Here is a 20,330-nt window from a genome sequence, read left to right on the forward strand (position 1 = left end):
ACACACACACACACACACACACACACACACACACACACACACACACACACAGTGGCTTTTATCACCTTTACAAATGCAATCGCTCATGCTTATCTGAGGCATTAGAGATGGTGAGTTTGCTGACAGTAGGTGGTAGGTAAGCTTGCGCCCAACGTGATGGCTGACCAATCAATCAGCAAATCATGAAGCTTAATATCTTCGGCCTTTCAGTCAGCAAGTAATCCACTTCTGACTGCCGTTTTGTCAGTGCGTGATCTCATCCCTTGAGATTGCATCATTGGTGGCGAATAGTGATGCGTTGTCGAGACTCCACACCCGCTGTCCATCCCTCACAATATGTCTGCAAACTGATCCTATTTCAACAGTAATTTAGCCTTTTTTTGATGAAATACCGTAACAGTTTTTACTTTTGCTTCCCACCTCCTTCAGTTCCACCCAGTCGAAATGATAATTGAGCCACTCATTCTCCATGTCAGGCTCCGCATCTGCTTTCCGTTTGTGGAATCGCCGCAGCCGTCGCGATTGCCTCATGGCTCGCCACTAAATCTGCCACATTTCGCAACCTTTTCCATAGACCTGGAAGACGTCGACATTGAGCAGTGGAAAGGTGTTCACATCAAAGGCAAAGGCGCCTTCAACAAGATAGTGGGCTTTGTTGTCAACAGCGGCGTCTTCACGAGTCTGATTCGGAAGGCGATCCTGAAGAAGGTGAGGAAGATAATGCCACAGAAGTTTGCTGCACTGAAGGAGAAAATCCACGCTAAGGTGAATGCTCTGGTTAACCGGACCATTGAACGCTATGCTGTGAGAGTGCCTCGAAACATGAAGTAGTTTGCTTGTCAAACTTCTCATCTTCCCTATTTCACTGCATGTGAATGAATTGTGGGAGGTAATCTGACTAAACACTTGCCTGCTCGCTGAAGTCTTCAATGTAAACTCCATTTGCAGTTATTGGGAAACATATTCAGCAGCTTCAGATGTGTAAGGAGGTTAGGGTTCCTAGAAGTTTCCATTTGGCGATAAATATTCCAACGTTCACTCTCTTCACCTTAAGTGCCCTCACTGATCTCTGTAAGGTCAAGACCAGTCAGTCAGGGCAATCGGTAGACCCGAGTGAAATAATCGTGCCTCGGTAGTCATGGGACACCTGTGTACTCGCCAGGTGCCTCTACCTGCCTAGACACATCGGCAATAGAGACATCCGTGCACAAATGGTGTCAATGGGGAGCTCTAAGGGATCCAAACTCAAGCGCACAGACACCCACTTCACCACACACGATGCTTTATGCTTAAGAATAACGGGATAATTTGGGTTTTAAAGCGTTCCCTCATTGAGTTACCTTTCCCTACCGTAGATGAGAGACATGAGGAGATTTAGGCTCTGCTACTGGTAAGGATTGGATTTAACTACATCTCAGTTTCAACCTCAAAGCTCTGACCCCTACGTATATTGCGTCACTGGATTGTGTGAGATGATGAGAGTTTTCCAACGAACTTTTCGTGGAAAACTAGCTTTTTGCATTCATGAGATCGTGTCACTCCCTGTCGACCAAACCCCATTAAACTCTGAATCTGAAGACACTGCACAAGACAGCAAGGAGATTCGTAACTAGATCATCAACTCCAATGGGGCTCAATGCGGCAACAAAGTGCAGCTTTTTTGTCAGTTATCACCTGCATTTGCAATCAGGAGTTCAAATTACCTGTGTTTTCAAGTCTTTGTAGATTTCACTGCACAAGGAATTTCGCAACTCGTGTGGTCAGTGTCCATAGAAGACACCACTTTGACAGTAACTCCACAACCTTGAAGTAAAGACACTGAATCTGACTCCAGTTCTGCCCACCTAGCAGTTATAGACAGACTATACGAGTACTAAAATTCGCAGTTTCTTCAATTGAAGTAGATACCTCATCCTTATGCTAGCAGGCTGTGAAGGGAGAGGTAAGAAGTGATTGAGAGGGATGAATGGTGACAAGAATCGACTTTTGTATCACAGATTTGCTGAAGATTAAAAAGTGATGTGCACTGGGGATTGATCCTCACCATCGGATGACACGTGGTACTAATGGCTGCACCCAAGGGTAACTGTTACACTTTGCGTAACCAGAACTCATTATTCTCGACTGACCATGTCATCAGTATAGGTAGTCTGTCAAGCAGTTAAGCATGCAGTTGGTGGCTTATAAGTCCTTCTAGCTGCGTCTCATCTGTTGTGGCCAACCCTAAACAAAATATGAAACCAATTAAAATTACCCATTCGGAAGCCATTCACAGTGACTACAGAGGACCACCAACCTGTGTGGGTGACGCTGTCCATGTGGTGCCCATGAAGAGGCATGTGCTCACAAAAGACGGCGTAGATGCGACTAGTGACAGCAAAGATACTGAAAAGTAATTTTAACTTTATGGTAATCTAATCACTTCCCAGAGTGACAACTCATAATGCCAATCTTGATTTATTTCAAATGAACTCAGCCATTTAATGAGGAAATAATTGTCGATCGAGAGGTAGGTTAGGGGTCAGTTGCCTGCCATGAGTCCTGCGTTTCGGGTAATGAGGTCTTTTAAATCCTTTCTTCTTCCACAGTTCACCATAGTCCCCTTAATAGGATAAGAGTGTAAGGTAGCGAGAGATATCTACCAGTTGGCTATCCCAAATTGGCATGCGGAGCAATGCCAATGTCCGCAGCGTCAGCCAGCCTATCTAATCCGATTCTGTGAAAGAATCGTCAAGGTGAGTGACTTCTGATGATTCTGCACTGCGTCGAAATCTGTTTCCTTGTTCAAGTGTACACGTCGACAGCCTTGCAATGTGCCACGTGTCAGTGGAAGTCGAGGATCAATCAAAATACTATGCTGTAAGTACATGCAAATGAACATCTAGTCGTTTCTTTTGTGGTTAGTCAGCAGTCAGGCATCACGCCTAGGATCCATATCTCCAAAACCTTTGGATGATGCGTAGCAACTCAGGAGGATCCCTTTTTACCCTCAAGGGCATATTTTGCAGCACGTAGGTAAATGTGGGGTGAGTCGAAAAGCGAATCCGCGTGACCCGAGGGTCCATCCGCGAGAGTCTGACCGAAATCGACTGATTAAAAGGCAGCCATCCCAAATACTGTATGAATTTCCCTGAAATTGGAGCTGTTCTCCCAGCAGGCACAGAACCCTGACCGCAGTGCACGTGCCACAGAATGGGGCATCAATCGACCACTCACTCCTCTTAAATCCACACTTTGGATGGTCAAATGGTAGTGGAGTGTAAGTCTATCTGCCATCCCCCAACTTCGATGATCTTAGGAATAAGTTACTAACGGATCGCTTTGTTGATATATCCACCACCTCCTTTTCCCTTTTTCTGGTACTTCACTTGAGTCATCATGCTCAGCCATCAAATTGATCTCCTTCGTCCAGCCCTGATTACCTTAAATCTTATCCCTCGTATCACGTAGGAGACAAATGGACGTTACAGCAATACAACAGGTAAGCGTAGTGAAAGTGACCACCATGGAGCGTAGGAGTGCATGAAAGTACTTCATCATATGCATAGAGGGACTGAAATGCCAAAAGTCGCCTTTTGACTATAATACTGAGATAGTGGGAGAACTTACAGAGGCAGAGGAAGAGGTGCTGCCACACAGGCACGCCCACAGGCATGCACGTAGATCGAGCAGTAGCAGCACGAATATACACGAAGTTTGGCTGTAAAATCACACCGAAGACAGCCAATGGAGGAAAAAGGTGGGTCTATCGGTGAGGACCAGTCGTCTGCGCAGGGATCTGGTGGCTGGTTCGAACCTGGACTCAACGGCTGTAATGTACGTGGCATAACCAAGAAGGCGAACCTTACCGTCTCAAGAGCTGGTTAAGAGAGATTTTTGCCCATCGCTCTTTTAGTGAGGGATACTTTTGCTTACAGCTTGAAGGAGGTAAAAAAGATCTAATGCCATACCCGCAGTAGGCAGGACAGTTGGAAGACTCAACCTGTGTCGCCAAACGCTACATTATCGCCAGCGGCTGCCTTGTTATGCCACGTACTGTGTCGAGATAAGTTGTTCAAGACATTGCAGTTAAAGAAACTCCAAATGCATGGCAAAGGTACTCCACAATCAGAAAACTTGCCTGTTTGCCGAGTATGAGTGAATAAACTGATGACCACCATTGCAGCTTTGGACAGTCACAGAAAGCAGCAGGCACCATTCTAAAGGTCCTTAGAATATTTCGTCCTTGAAATGCTACAGCCAGGTGATGACTCCATCTTGACATTGCCCAGTTGCTAGATTTCACAATTAACCTCCAAGATCGCAATGGCTTGCTTACTACGTATTCGCTTTCAAAGCTGTTCCTTTCTGCTCCTCTTGACAACTACCATTTTGACAAGGGAATGCCTGTCACCGGAAGAGTGACGGATAGAACTTCTTCAACTTCGCCCTTGAACCAGCACAGGTTGCATCTTGATTCATATGGCCTACTTCTAACTTGTTGAGGGCCAACTTCATCATTGTCCACACCAATGGAAGGACGTTAGACACAATATCCATCCGAATAAGACAGAGAAGCATCCAACTGCCTAACCGGAGATCGACTTGGTAATTGAAAGTAGTCGTAAGACTGTTGATCCATAAACAGGCAAAGTAGTGAGGGCTAGTCAACCACCGGATCTCCATTCATGTATACGAATGTCCATCAGCAATCGACCAACCGTTTCGCCTCGATTTGCCACTTGAAGTGTGGCTTACAGACATCTCTCTTGCCAATTTCTGCTGCTGCTGATGTTGTCCCGTCCGCCTGTATGCCTGAGTGACCGTGTGCGTATATGCTGTGTGTGTTCCAATGTCGCAATACCTCTTCCCCTGCCTTTGCCCATTTGGCCACAATCCAGGTAGCATCATCGGAAGTACGTAGCCCGGGTCCTTCAATCTTCAGCTCTACAACGTTTACATTTATTGCGACTGTGGAATCCCATTGCTTCCACACAGAATACGGGTGACTTGATGGTATAGAATGTAATGGGATGTAATGATAACCAGGGTTGGGTGCAGCTCAGATCATTTTTACGGCTTGGTGTTGCTTCAGCAGCAAAGTTAATACGCCAGATCAATTGTTTTTCAATACTCCACTGTATTTTCTTGTATCTAACTCTTAATATCGTGGCGATGGGCTGCAACCTGTTTCCCATCTCGAATGCACTCAGAGGAAAATTTGACGTTATTGGCAGTGTGGACTGTGAATCATTGACACTTGCAGGCTCACTGAGTGCTCATGAAGCGTAATTGTCATCTGTGATTCAGAAATGGAATGTCAAAATATATTTTGTTGTATGGCGAGGTATTTACCACATTGCATTACTTTACATGCACTGCTGAATAGATTTTCCCATGCTACCTTAAAAATAGCCATTGCAAACTGTTCTACCACAGACGGCCTCGAGTCGTGAATTTCAATGCCTCACATGAAATGCACAGCAATGGTGTATCAGACTTGACATCTGTGACTTTACGTCCTGGTATGAGGGATTTGCCGAGAGTAAGCCTTTCAATTCAGTTAAGGTGCAAATCATCTTAGAAAGTTAATGGTGCGTTTCCATTAATATCATTATGCGGAAGACACCAAAACCTAAGCTCACCATCGAGCAGTAGGGTTAATAATCGCTGTTAACTTATGCTGTGAAGGAAATATCATTCTCTTCCCATCCTCAACTATCAAGTAGCTTGAACGAATAGACCAAATTGGTGTAGGTATTTTTATTAGTAATGTTAAGAGTAGGGAGTAGGGATCGGAGTATGCACTCACGGAGCACTCTTCTGCTTCAGAGGTTTCTGACGACTCTTCCTAATCAAGATTCATATTCGCCTAATGCTGCTCATCTTAAAGGTTCATTCTAAGAAAAGATTTGCAAGGTACCACCCATGTCCTTTTGAGCATCGTCACCGATGCTTCCCCTATGGGTTGTGTCTGCACATGCCATCGGCGGTGGTCTTCGCTGTTCCGTTAGTATGTAAACTTCATCTTCGTACGCGACAGGTGGTGACCCTCAGTAGGGACGCATCTTGCAATGGTGAGCGGTGAGTGGTCCAGTACGCAGTTGTGCATTGCGAATAGGTACAGAGTTGGTGAGATGACTTTCATCACTGAAGATGCATCTTCACTTCACAGATGATAGGAATTCTGGTTAATTCCAGGGAAAGGGATCAACCTGTGTGGTTGTACCAGCCCTCCTTTCCAGTAAATGTTGGTCTTGCTGTGTTTGACGTAATATTTCTTCTGCCTGATACACGACAATTGTAAGTCTTCAGGAGTAATATTGGAACATTTCCTATGAATGCTCTCAGTCACGGTACGTAGTCCACTTATTGTTAGTTGCTACTTGCATACTTGGCAAGAAGATATTGGAAGATACGCTCATTTCACGACCTGTGAGCGTTTTGAGTGGCGGATCGCTGACAGGTGCGTGGACTGCAGCCCCGTATACGAGAAGGACTCGTCCTAGGCTTAAATCCCAGTCTACGAGTTGTGTATCCTTAGTAAATGCATTCAGTAGTCCCATCAGAGTGCTACTCTTCCTTTCCCTTTTCCATTGCCTTGCAAATGCTTAGGTGTTGTTTGTGCATCTGTGAGACCATGAAGGTCTTGCACAGTTCAGTGGAGTCTGCTTTCTGTAGTTGGAGCCGCCATGATCCCAAACCCAACAGTTGAAGAAAACTGAAGAGACCATCCCACCTTCTTGTGTCTTCATAGGTTCTGCCTCAGCTACTTTTGTAAGGTAATTTACCATAGCCACAATATTTCGGTTCCCTCTCCTGGTCGATAGTAGAAGACCCAGGATGTCAACACCTGTTCTTTCCTCTGGAACCCTGTGGGCATAAGTTGGAGTAATGCAATAGATGTGAAGTGGGGTCTCTCGAAGCTGTTGTGAGTAAGGCAGTTTGCGGGGAAGTCAAGTCCGTTTAGAGTAAGTGAAAGCCACTAATGTCTTTTGTTCAAGGCGTCCACTATCTACTTTTAACCCACGTGCCTCAGTTGCTCGTGTAACTCTTAAACAACTGTCTGTAATAATGATTGTAGAGCAACCAAGCTGTTATGTGTTAGCCTTGCTTGACGAGGTCATCCTTTTCACTGCGGCTTTATAGGAGGGTGTGTGAGGAATATCCTGTAGACCAGACTTAAGTCTAAATTCGTACTCTGCATGTTGCTTCGATGGTGTTTGTTAGGTTCGCTCGAGAGTCTGGTACGCACAACATCGCCTGTTTCCGTCGTGACTGGTCTGCTAGACAGAGCGTCTCCATTGTCATGCGTATTCCTTTTCCTGCGCTGTACTATGATTCAGACTGCTGCAGTTCCTCGTACCAGCGTGCAACTGAACGGTTTATCTCCTTCACCATTTCCAATCATATGAGCTCCTGATGGTTCGTTTTCACAGAGAACTTCCTCACTCTCAGGTAGTGTTTGAAATGTCAGACCATTGTGAAGAAAGCGAACAGATTAAGTTGTGTTGTGTTGCATATTTCTACCTCATTTTTTGAGTTTTGAGCAGTATTTAGCAAGCAATGCTATGTCCTCTTCCAATTTGTCATTTTCTCTATTCCGAGAGTATGCCATCCACGGCTGCATCGGTAGTGTCGCTATCCAGTACAAGCGGTGGGCCACACGATTCGTAGTTGGGTAGTGCTAGAATCGATGCAAAGCAGAGCATCCACCTTAGCTCTCAGAACGCTTCCTCGTGTTCTTCCTCTTACTTGAAATGCCATTTCGTCTGCTTCCATTGATTCTGGCAGCAGTGCTTGCGATCTTAGCAAAACCTTTAACAAAAAGACTGTAGTAACTTGTAGTGACCAGAAAAATGCAAACTTCTGATTGATGGTGCTTGGTGCTCACCTGTTTGGTACGGTCTTCGGTGACTACCATCTACTTTAAAGAGGCAATGTGTGTCATAAAGATGACCCAGCACTGAGGGAAGTGGCATTTCTCTGGGTTCAAGGTCAACTCTGCTTCTTGCAGCCAGCCCAACACCAGTCTCAGGTTGGCGTTATGATGTCAAGTATCCCTACCGAGGAAAAAATGCCATCTAGGTAGATTACAAAATTTTTTGGTGAATTAGCCAATTAGTGTACCTTCCATTAAGCGTAGGAAGTTGGCCTCTGCGTTACAGGGTCCTGGAGTCTTTTTCTGGAATTCATAAAGCCCGTTATATAAAGTGGCTTAAAAAGTTTCTCGTAGATCAAAACATTTGAGTGACTGCTGAACGTAGACATCGATTTTGGCCTTTCTGCTAGGATAATTGCCAAATCTTTCACCCACAGCATATGCACTTATTCTGCCCCACAAAGGTTTACCACTCAACGGTGGGTATTAGAGTAGATGTATCTCAAGGTTGGCTCCGTTTGCCGCTTCCACGGAATAAACATAGCTGATAATTTTTCGAAGACAAAGTAGGACTTCTATTTGATTGCGTAGTGTTGGTTAAGTGCTCACCTATTTAGTACGGTCTTTGTTGACTACCATCCACTTTGAAGAGGCAGTACGTGCCATGAAGTTGACTGAGCGCTGCGGGGAAACGTCATTGCTTCCGGTTCAAGGCCAACTCTGCGTCTCGCAGACTGTTGAACATTAGTCCTTAATTTGGCGTTAGAAAGATTCATTTTGTACGTATCTACAATAAACATGTACAGAAGATATAGTACCGCATTACGTATGTGGATTTTCCCTACATTTTAGTAGTGTATGTTGAATAGTATTGAGTTTTATGGATTAATACACAATTTACTGAATGCAGAATAATTTTATGCACACATTTATGCCTATTAATCAGTAATAATTCAATTCCTGTAATGCAAAAATTTATTCATAATGTAAAAGAATATTTAGACGCCTATGAATAATCTGTATTTTGGTGCATAATTAATCCTCAACTCCACACAATTGATTCTAATGTTTGCATAGCAATTTTAATGCAGAAATTTCTCTCTTTTACCTTTTTGTATGTAAATACACATATATGTGGAAAATGAACTTCTCTGTCCCAAGTACTCATGCTCTTGCACAAACATTCGTGCATACATACAGAAAAACACTTCTTATACTGCAAAATTATTCCCACATACACCTTCACCTGTATATGCCTACGGATAAATATTTTTATAATACTAAAATTTATGCTCCTATGCATTTGGATAAGCACTTGCATTGGTGAATGCTACACTATTCCGTCTGAATAACCCAGCATACACAAGACACGTTTGTACTTTGCCATTTGACCGTAACTTCATTAAAATTGAACACTTGTGATGGTATGTGCAGAGAAATTGAAGGTCACGAGCTGATACGCGTTCGGCCGATCAGGTGGTCCGCAAAAGAATCGCGCGAAGTTACTGCTCGACACTTGCTGGTCGACAGAGTGATAATTCTGCTAAAAATTAATCAGTATGGGCAAAGATGCGATCTTCTAAGCATTTAGAAGGAATTGCTACATACCTCACCAGTGTCTTACGCACTAAAAGATCTTCAACATTAAACTTCAGTTCATATGTAGCACACTTAATTGGAAGCAAATGAAATTGACCAAAGACCAAAGCCAAGGAAGGAGAGGTTGACATCATGTTAGAACATTCAAACAGTTGAACCGTGGTTGTCAACTGTCTCCGAGAGCAAGTTGACTAATAAGCCAACCCTGAGTTCTAGCAATAAAGTGCTCTTTCCATTCATTCTCTAGGCTACCTCTCTGTCCAACTTGGATGACTCAACTTTAGTGCCTCCATTGCATGCTAATTTTGGTGATACTGACACAAGGCAATGTGGGTTAGGAATATACATACATATATATGTATATTCGACATGGAGAAGGCATTTGGGCTATTGGAATGGCCCGAAGGCCAGTCTACTCGGCGCAGTACAATGGCCAAGTCATAAGTGGCTCTTCACCAAAACAAAGAGTCAAAAATTCATTGTATTGCACATAATCTGTGAGGCTTATTTGGCCCCAAGACGTGGTGAGTAACCCCTTTCCGCTGCGTTTTCGGTCTGAATCTGGTCGTAGACGACGAAATTTGCCAAAGGGAAAGTGTGAAGCCGAATTACACGTTGTTCTCATTTATGCACACACGATCACATACATTTCTTCATCCATCCATAAATGTGTGCCCATATGCACAGAGACAATTCCTCATTTGCTGCTAATGTGGTGCATATTTGAGCGGTTGGGTGTCAAGATGATGTTGTTGCGCTGAAAGCTGAGAGAGTCTACTGTGGGAAGTGAGGAACTGAGAGTTTAACTAAGGAGGAAAAACTTTCAAGCATGAGGAATGGACAAGTCTATTTCAGAAAGGGCAGTGATGAAAGCTACGAAGCAGCCCAAACACTAGACCAAAGATCGCGTGTGCTAATGCAGGCACAATCTTATTTCTACTTATACCTCCACTGCTTGCAGCACGCCAGCATAAATCACTTAACGCACACACACAACCACCTACTGTAGGTGAAGAGTAACACGTGACAGTCATGCACTACCATACAGTTGGATTGCTGAGAACAGTGGAAGTAAAGTGGTTCTGTTAAAGCACGCACGGGCATGGGCTGAGGGTTTGGGCTACTTTGCACTCACTAAAAAATGCCTCACTTGTTGCGTAGTGTAAGACGCTCATTTTTATTGACTCAAAGAAAGCTGTAGTTGCCATGAGAAGAAAACCGTCCCTTTTAAAAGCGCTTAATGGCGTCCTTCCACATGTAGATGCTGTATGAGCATCTCACACTACTTGACTTCACGTGAATGCAGCGAAATGCCCTCTAACTCCTCCACTTGCATCTTTGTATTGTCAACAGGATTTCTTCCGTACAAATAAATTTTGCGCCCATTGGGTGGACTCACTTCCTAGCTGGAATTGATGGTTAAGTATGGATTAACTCGTTTGCATTACCTGCTTGCTGCACATATGGTTCGCTTCGAGTCTTCTCTGGAGCCTTCGAAGCTATACTTGTGCTGCGGTCAGTGCGGACTGCAGAGAAAGTTACGCGGTCTGCAGTAACAACTTGTAGAAGACTTGTGACAGCAAAGACCAAGGAGGCTTCAGACCCTGGGCCCTCGAAAAAATGCAAAATTTCTGTGTTGAAATGTTGCGTTTAAAAGGATTGTATGGGGCACTATGCATGACGCGTCGCACATTACTATCCTTAGTTCCAAACAACATGTTAGAATAGATTCCAAATGAGCATCCATCTGCTCTCTACAGACATCATTTTGAATGCGAATTTGACTGGCCATTCATTGACTTCGAAAACAGCTCTCCATGAACCGGTCTGCTTTCTCACCCTTCTTCACTTGACTTTCATTAAGATGGTTCTCATTGGATATGCATATGCACGAGCTCTCCCGCATCCATGATCTTATATCACCATCATGGCGGCATTGATATCCTTGCCCTGTCAGTGACGGTTTTGAGAGGTGTGCATTGTCCACGGCCCACAGTCCACTTGACGCGGTTTGGACATATCGGTTCAGACCCTCTCTTCCTGAATGACTGCGATACTGGTAGTATGTGTGGTGACAGAAGCAGAATTTCACCACCACCAAGGCAATATTCTAATGAAAAAGAAGTTATGAAACAAGGAATAGAGGCAAGATCGGAAGGCCGTTGGTTGCTCGAGATGAAAGAGGTTATTTGCAGCAGCATGTATAAAGCATTGCGATGACATTGCTTGCGACTGTTTAGTGTGTCAGTAGGGTGGAAGTAATATTGTCGTGTTGCCAAATCAGGTGTGTTCAACTAACTGGTAAGCAATATGGATTCTGTGGATCACACGTGTGTCCTAATTAAGGTGGTCATACATGGCAATCGACCGACTGGGTTCAGGCATTTTCATCTGCACACTTTGTCTGTTTCCTTACTGGGCCTATATAATTGAGCATCTAAAAGGGAAGGATTTCTCACTACATGTTAGTGTTAAATTAGCTTTGGGGGATGTAAATGCCCTGACGACGGTTAAGCAAGTTGATTTAGCTAAGCACGGAAAAACAGAGCAATTTCAATGTCGAAGGCGCTAGCATTAACTGTGAAGTGAATTTTAAAAATCCTTTGATAAGACTGTCATATGTGTGGCTTTTTTGTTTTCAAATGATCTATAACATCCAGGTACTTTCAGGGACATTACGAATTGCAGGTAATTTCAAACAGGAGCAATCTGTTGTAAGCCGAAACAGGAGGGGCAGGTTGGCTGCAGCAGCAGTACCTGCGACCTTTTGCAAAGCTGATATAAATGATGCATACGGAATTGCAGACTGATGAACTCTATTCGCGAACATCGTCGTTTAGAATGACAGAGACATTGTCTACCATATCGGATAATCAGTAGACCCTCGATGCATATGTTGCTGAGTATCCCAAGGCGAGTTACAGGGAGTTACAGGTTGATCCAGCCAGGAGGGTATCTACAATGCGTTGACATCTAAATGCGTGGTAAATTTTAGGTCGTGGCTCATTGAAGCGTACGCATAATCGTTAGAACCATGCGAATCGTCTAATTTGCGCTTTTTATCAAGTAGATTAATATAGGTAAGCACGTGTATTCGTGGTATACACAACTATATTTCCAAATTGACATTAAACAGGCTTGATTATATTTGAGTGGCTGAGAAAGCACATGACCCACTACCAATCACTTGTTTTTGATTCACAGCGATCTTCCAATTTGGTCATGTTGAAAGTCTGTCCCACTATTCGCTGCGCTAAGCTACACCAACCAAAGCCTTTCATTTTAAATTATCGCGCCCCTCCTTGACTACATAAAAGCATCGTAATAACCAAAGAACTTGTGCCTTTTATCAGCGCACCTTATGATGTTAAACGCTGTTGATTAATTTATTCTAATTCCATTTACTTATGCTACTCAATTCTTGTCAACAAAATGATGCGACAGAAGGGATGGTATGGGATTGCAACAACGGCTGCAAGTCCGCTTTGAGTCGCGCATAGACGATGATATCGGTCGTGATTTGACACGATTCAGCTGCATTGCACCAAATCTTCAATACACATGAAACCACCTGCAAGGATTACTGCATGAAGTGGAATGTACCTTGTGGATCACATTTAAGTAGGTTCAAAAAATAGGGCAATTTTGGCTTGAAGTTGTACCAGTGTCAAGCATTGACTGCTAAGAGAGTTGACGTGACTGAGGTCTAAATATCCTGTTCATCGGTTCAACGATGATGACGACGACGAATGGCTGATGAAGTGGCTTTGAGGTATCGGTGACGTGTTATTGGTGTTGCACGCAAAGGTGAAGTGGAGAAGGGTGGGAAGTGGGGAGGAAGGGGAAGGAAGTTAGCCTGAGGAGGCAAAAGTGTCGGATTGCGGGGTGGACCAGGTCCGCGAGAGGGCGAACGGTGTCATTTGTACGAAGTAGTGGAACTCCTAGGCCGACGCTTGCTTGTGTCTTTACAATTACACTTCTACTTCTGCTGCTCTCAGCACTCCAACCATGCGAGCGTTAACGTCAACATCGCGTGTTACTCACTACACAGTGTAGGCGATTGGGTATGTATGTGTATATTTGCAGTGAATGACGCTGGTATGCTGAATGCAGTAGAAGTAGAAGTATAATTTGAATGCAAAGAGTACCTGTAAAAGCAACGGTGTGCGTCGTCGTCGGTGTTGGACCCCTTGGCAGCATCATCATCCTTGCCATGCCTGTCGATGACTTGGTCCAGCCTGCTAATTTACACGTTGCCTCCTAATGCAACCTTTATTCACCCTACTTGCTGCAATGCAACTCCTCACCACTGCTGGTTGTCATGTCAACTTCTGGTCATCGCCAAGTCGAAGCCGGCCCACCATCACATGAACATCTCCTCCAGAGCGCCTGTTTATTCGGTTGATCTGTGGAACTGTTCCAATTTTAAGCTCCAGTTACCCTTTCATTGCACCTTCACAACCTGGCCTACCTCTCTTCATATTCTGCTTGAGGTTGTGGTCATTGCGAATCCTTCCACATTTGTTGCCGTCTCAATGAAATGCAGCCTAATCACGACTAAACACAACCACTGCCATGTTAGTGTATCATTCAAAGCGGATTTAAAGCCATACTTGTAAGGATTTAGGCAACTTGATCCAACAAATACAATGAACACATCTTGCTCCTTAAGTGTTGAAGAATGCTAGGCAGTTGACTCTCCCAAGGAGAGATGCAAAACATTGCTGTTTTCCACACAGTGTTGGTGTCAAGCCCACTTGGCCATCACAAGTACCAGCTGAGCATCTACCGCTTCCATCTAACCACTGTGCAGGTTTCCGTGGGCTCCATTGATGAATGCAACAACGCGATCACACTCGTAACACAATATTTAGAATGGCGACTAGCACTAGGTGCTTTGTTGTGACCCGATGATCAGGCTTCATTATTAGACTTGATAGTGCACGGTATTCTGAATGTGTAAAATAAAAAGAAATTGATGCGCGCTTGACCGAGTTGATTTGACAGTTGCACAAGAAATGCCAAGTGTCGACAAGCCGCCTCCTCTTCTTGTCCAGAGCCACGAGTCGTTCCTGAAGCCGAAGCAGCCCTAGGTGCTGTGGAAGAAGGTTGCAACGCTGGTGGCAGGGGTCATGGGACATTCCACGAAGCGAAAGCGTGGTCTGTAGGGACTCGAGCAGAAGCGAAGGCCAACACTCAAAGAAATGAACTATTACTTCACCACATTCGGGGCGAACATGCTGCAAACCCACTTCCCTCTACATTCCCCTGGTGGCAATCACTCCCTTAACAGAGCAAACATGCGTAGCCGTTAGAGACTGCTCTCTTTAACATGGGAGACGAAAGTACTAATAGTCAAAGAAATTTCCCAAAACTAGAGAAATAAACTACGATTCGTGGATTACATGCCGGTTTACGTTTGCCGTTTTAAGAAACACTCCCAATTCGGCCTGTTTTAACACGCCTACGAATTTTTCCACGTTTGTTGCAGACTCGATGAAATTTAGCCTATCCACGGCACACACGCAATTGAACTACCGGTATGCTCATTACGCCCCTCGATTCCGCATTTTACATTCCTCCACATGAATCTCCATCGCGTGTGTCCGTTAGATTAAATCGCAAAATCAGCACCTAGTAGCTCATACCTCAAATGCAACCCAACACTCCTTCTCCTTTTTAGGTAAAGTTTGCATTAAGAGAAACTCACACCTAAAAGACGTCACAACTTAAAGATAATGAGGTGTAAAGCATCTCATACACCAACGAATTCAGACTTTAGATCCAACAGAAAATGCAGATTGTCTGCGCGTCTTAGTCATGATTCACAGTGACAACATCCAGGCAGCTGCTGTTAATCAAGGCACTGAGTCTCAATGACATCCGTCCACTTCAATTAGCATTGCCTTCAAATGACCCTTTTTTTCCAGCAGCATTTAATCCGGAGTCTCCACGCCCAATGCTGAGAGTTGGGGTGCGTTTACAGTACCTACACTCATACTACTCTTTTCTTGTCAGCAACATGCATCCAAGCAACAGTGATGCGGCAGGAGGTAGGGCGTGTGATAGCGTAACAAACTCACCGCTACTGCTACTGCAAATTTTTGCATCAAAGCACGCATAAACATGGCATTGGCTTTGAGCCGATGCGATTTGGCTGCATTCCATTCCACCTTCAACGAGTCTAAAATTAGTCGCCACGGCCGCCACATGAAAGTAGAATGTGGCTGGCTTAGCACTATCCATAAATACAGTAGCTTTAGCTGGCACCTGCACTAGCTGCAAGAGGAGATCGTTTTAAAAGTTGAATTAGTTGAGGCAGACATGCACTGGTCACGATCTCGACAACGTCGTCTGAGTCGTAGGAGTTGCCTTTTTTGTGTATGAGAGTTGATGGTATAGTTACTAGAGGGAGGGTGGTGAGGGGTAGACGTAGGGAAGAAGGAAGGTAGCTGCAGAAGGCAAGAGTGTCGGATTGCAGGATGGGCTAAGTTCACGAAACAGTAGACAGCTTGCAATGAGTACGAAGTAACCCAATTCCTCGGCTGACGCCTGTGCATGCTTTTACAGAAATACTTTTGTTTCCATTGCTTTCCGCAATCCAACGGTAAGTGCATGACTGTCACGTGTTACCCTCCACCTACAGTAGGTGGTTGGGTGTGTTCGTGAAGTGTTTTACGCCGACTTGCTGCAAGAAGTGAAGGTATAAGTGGAAGTAAGATTGTGTCTGCATTAACACATGAGATCTTTTGCCTGGTATTTGGTCCTCCTAGCAGCTTCTATCCCTCTGTGCTCCCTTTTGTGAACTGTACCCTTCATCAGAACTTACAGCCTTTACTCCGTAGTCAAACATTCAAACCCTCACCTCCTTCAATACACCACTTTATCATTTATTGCCACCCAACTGTTCTAACATGCACCAAGATGGTAGAATTAGTTCAAGCATTGACGTAAATTCCCACAGCTGAGGGACGCTAAAGAGGTTAATCCTCATTGCATTCATATGTGTATGTGATGTGATGGTGACCTCACTAAGGAGTGAGACGATTGGCAATGAGGTTTGTGAATATGCACCCCTTCTCTTCTTTCCTTGCTTCTTTCCTTCCTCCGCTCCCCCCTTGATTCCCAGTCGAATGTGTTGCCTTGTGCCATTCCGTTCTCACACAGCATTGGTGCTGTTTGCTGATGGCACTGTTGTCTGGGATGAGCAGCAGACTGTTGAGAAAAGTATCATTTAAGTGTTTGTGAATCGAGGAAATTGCAGTTGCTTTGATCACCCTACCGATACGTGTCAACGGTGGCATCGTTCAGTTGCACTATTGCTAAACTTATAACCTGAGCATTCCACTTCGTGGTGGATGACTTGCACCACCCATTCCTCACGCATTTTAACATGGACGAGAATGACATTACACCAAAGCACACGTGGCAGAAGATTGAACATGGTAGAGGCCCATTCGTACTTACAAGTCGGTAGCGATTCCACTTGGGTGAAATTCTCCCCTCACACTTATCGCTGAAGTGGAATTCTCCACTTTTGCGATTCTATTTATTACGGCCGACACAGTCAGATTTCAGACTACTTACTTCGCCTTCACTACAATTGCAACAATCGCTTACAATTATGCTGCACTAAATGAGTCGCATGCAAACCAGAACGTTCAAGATGACGACATTTCTACCAACACCGAATCGGCTGTGGCATTACAACAGATACTTCCATATCCTCCTACCTTGTCCACAAGCTTCATCATAGAATTGACGCTACTTGGCGTATGGATTAACTACTCATCCCATAGTTTCGGCACATTTCAAGCCAAACCAACTGAGCGATGCAGATGATTCGCCTCACCGACTGCACGTTAGTAACATTAGGCTTCTCCTCCCCTTCTTCATCCTCTCCGTACTTTCCCGTTTCTTCTCTTGTATTCTCCTCTGCTTCCGACATATTCTGCTTGTTTGCAATCGTTTGCCCACTTAACTAGTAATGCAGCCGACTTGGCAACGATTTCCGCTTGATGCGCCTTTTCCAAATCGCATCTGTATACACTCTCACCTACTTCAATACTGACCAGGCTTATTGACGCCAATGAAGACGTACTTATCAGGCCTCTACCATCCACGCGACCCTGGAACCCCGCAAAAGCTATCGTAAATGATGACACGCCATTTGTACATGAGAGCTGCGAAAATTTCTGAGGCCGTGCAAGCCTTCAGATTGTTGGTGCATGTCATATCATTGCCTTTAAGTGAGGAAGTTATCGTTAACTCTCACACATAACACGCACCCACTTACAGACACAGATACGCACATCTAAGTCGAAGGATGTTAATGCCAGATGTGATTTTGTTGATTGAAAATATTGTAAAGAGCAGGAGAATGTGCCTTCCTCCACACCATGTGGTGCATTACTTGTGGTGGCGTGAAAAGGAAGCAACTCGTCTAGAATGAGAAACGAGTGAATAAGGGAGGGGAAACTAACTCTCAACCCACTCCTAAGGCAAAGATATCCATGACATCGTGATGATGGAGTTTATCATCATCAATACAAATAAGTAGCAGCATCCACGTGAATCCGTGCCTTAGCAGCTACGCTGGAAATCGTCGACATCCTTTAGTTCCACTCATCATTCATTGTCCAGTTGTCTTTGCCTCTATCACACGAAGATCACGTCTACCTCTCACTTGATTCCCTTATTTAAAACATATTCATGGTCCTCCTCTTACCTTTGCATTGTACACTTTACGATACCAGCATTAAACGCCTTGTCCTTTGCTAGTCAGTCAATCTTTCCGGTTCACAGAGACATTCAGGTCAGCTACTCAGCATATGTGTCTACATAGAGCTCCCTCTTACCTCTTCGTGCGTTCTGATTCTTTGCCTAAAAGGGGTGTAGTGAAAAGGCAGATGGAAATTCGAATGTGCGCAAGCCATGTGTATGAAGCGACTGTCAGACGTAATTGCAAGTGATCAAAAACAGGAAACTTGGGAGGCGCTCTTCCTCCTGATGTCTTAACAGCATTAGTCACATGCAGCAGATGCAATACACATCTTCCCTGCTGGTGCCACAAATGGCGTCTTCATCCTGCCAGCCATTTGAAGGTGCTGGATTATGCCTCAGTGACGGTGACGACCTTGATTTCCTATGCGGGGTTGAGGAGATGCTGTTCGAACATTTGCAGGTTAGGTAATTCCCGAGGCCGATGTGTCTCGAGCATTTGGAATGATGTGGCAAGATGTGCTGGAATGCACAAACAGTGAAGCTGATAGCAAAGAGCATAATTTCAAGGCTGTGATTTGCAGATTTGAAGAAAATACAACGCACTGTTGCTATCTCTCAACACATGCCTCAAGTCGCACTGCATGTGTGCCTCCAGCTCTGAATTGCATTGGTATTGTCAAGCAAACGCCACGGTTGAGTATTGGAGTGTGTTGGTAACTGGATGTTGCTGTAGCAACCAAGCGGGAAGAGGAGTGATTTGGGAAGTTAGCCCAAGGACGCAAAAGCGTCAGATGGATGGGTTGAGCGAGCTCACAAGAGACATGACAAAGGCATTAATGCCACGGAGTAGACTAACCTCCACGTGTTCCTGTGCGCGCGATTTTACAAGCATACTTCTATTTCGAAACCATTAATTTTACACGCACACTACCACTTGCTGCACGAACAGAATAGCATGTGACAGTATCACAAACACCCACGCTGTTGAATTGCTGAGAGCAGTAGAAGTAGAAGAGTGTCTGCAAAAGCGCGCACACGTGTCGGTCTGGGGGTTGGGCTACTTAGCACATATGACACACACCTCAGCCACTTGTGGGCTCAGTTCTCCCTGCGATCCGGCACTCTTGCCGCCTCGGACCAACTTTCTTCATCCCACCATTTATGCTGCATCACTTCAGCACTGGGTGCTACGCCAATTTCTGGTCACAAGATACATCGAAGCCACCACATCAGTCAGTTGTCATTGTCAAGATCATCATCAGCACATGTAGCCCTTAATCACATTACTATCTAAAATAGTAGGGTTTTAGAATGAAAACAACTTTGAGCTTTAATTACTGCATAAACTGAACCATTGCAAGTGGGATTGGGCAGCCACATGTAATTGTCATAGCAACTGCTTCCAGATTCGTTTAAGGCTAAACGTTATGGAGACAAATCGGCTAAAGCCTTATTTATGTATCAATCAAAGCGGATTTGGAGTCGCAATCGTAGTTGTATTCTTTACGCATTCTCATGCCCTATCCTCTCTTACATCACCTTGTGGCACAAACTCCTTGCTATTGACAAGAAACAAGTAGTATAACTGAATGAGTCTAAATGGTTAACTCAAGAGCGATTTCCATTATAACTTGATGCAGAGCACACATTCGCGAGTGAATGTGACGCCTGTCTTAATCAAGAGTCCTTTCTCAGCACAAAAATCATTGGTTGAGGCAACATGACGTTGCAAATAATGAGGCGGACCACCAAGTTGACCAAGGTGACAGATGGCCGTGTCTCAAAACCAGACCTTTAATAATGGGTCCTAGACATTTTGGTGAATTTAATGTAAGCCAAGCTCTCCTTCATATCCATTTTCCAAACGTAGCCCCTTTGCATGGTCTCGCACATTTATTTTATTAATTACAGGAACGATTGCCAAATCACATCACGCACACCTGAAAAATTACAATTCACCGGTCAGAGGTGGTTTGATTAGTGCGTTGATGGATATGTGTACTAACTGCTTCACAGGAACCATCCATATTGTTATCCTATGTGCAGTAACAAGAAGTAAGCGAGTGATTTTAGGAAGAGTGGGGTGAATGTGCTTCTGGCTCAGCGTAAATTGGCGGCGATGTGTTGCGAACATACGAGAATTGGC

At 44.5% G+C, this 20,330-nt stretch overlaps 3 protein-coding genes across 3 annotated transcripts in view; 1 reads left to right on the plus strand and 2 right to left on the minus strand. All coding sequences in view use genetic code 11, as the record gives it.

Moving 5' to 3' along the window:
- EGR_09300 (hypothetical protein) overlaps positions 1-831 on the plus strand; it is a gene marked incomplete at both ends in the record, with an annotated part of 2,341 nt that extends 1,510 nt beyond the window's left edge. The window contains one exon of the mRNA XM_024498549.1: positions 430-831. Coding sequence (XP_024347022.1) covers positions 430-831 — 402 coding nt within the window. The remainder of the gene's footprint in view (positions 1-429) is intronic.
- Positions 832-5,299: 4,468 nt separating this feature from the next.
- Positions 5,300-9,591, minus strand: EGR_09301 (hypothetical protein; the record flags this gene model as incomplete). Its single annotated transcript, XM_024498550.1, has 5 exons — positions 5,300-5,383; positions 7,735-7,786; positions 8,707-8,821; positions 8,909-9,117; positions 9,470-9,591. 5 exons carry the CDS (start codon positions 9,589-9,591, stop codon positions 5,300-5,302), a joined length of 582 nt encoding a protein of 193 aa, XP_024347023.1.
- Positions 9,592-15,460: 5,869 nt separating this feature from the next.
- EGR_09302 (hypothetical protein) lies at positions 15,461-17,408 on the minus strand (the record flags this gene model as incomplete). The annotated part of the gene is made up of 2 exons (XM_024498551.1): positions 15,461-15,739; positions 17,313-17,408. 2 exons carry the CDS (start codon positions 17,406-17,408, stop codon positions 15,461-15,463), a joined length of 375 nt encoding a protein of 124 aa, XP_024347024.1.
- Between the last annotated feature and the right edge of the window lie 2,922 nt (positions 17,409-20,330).

This window comes from Echinococcus granulosus, assembly GCF_000524195.1.
Source record: "Echinococcus granulosus chromosome Unknown EG_S00142, whole genome shotgun sequence".
NCBI classification, from domain to species: Eukaryota; Metazoa; Platyhelminthes; class Cestoda; order Cyclophyllidea; family Taeniidae; genus Echinococcus; species Echinococcus granulosus.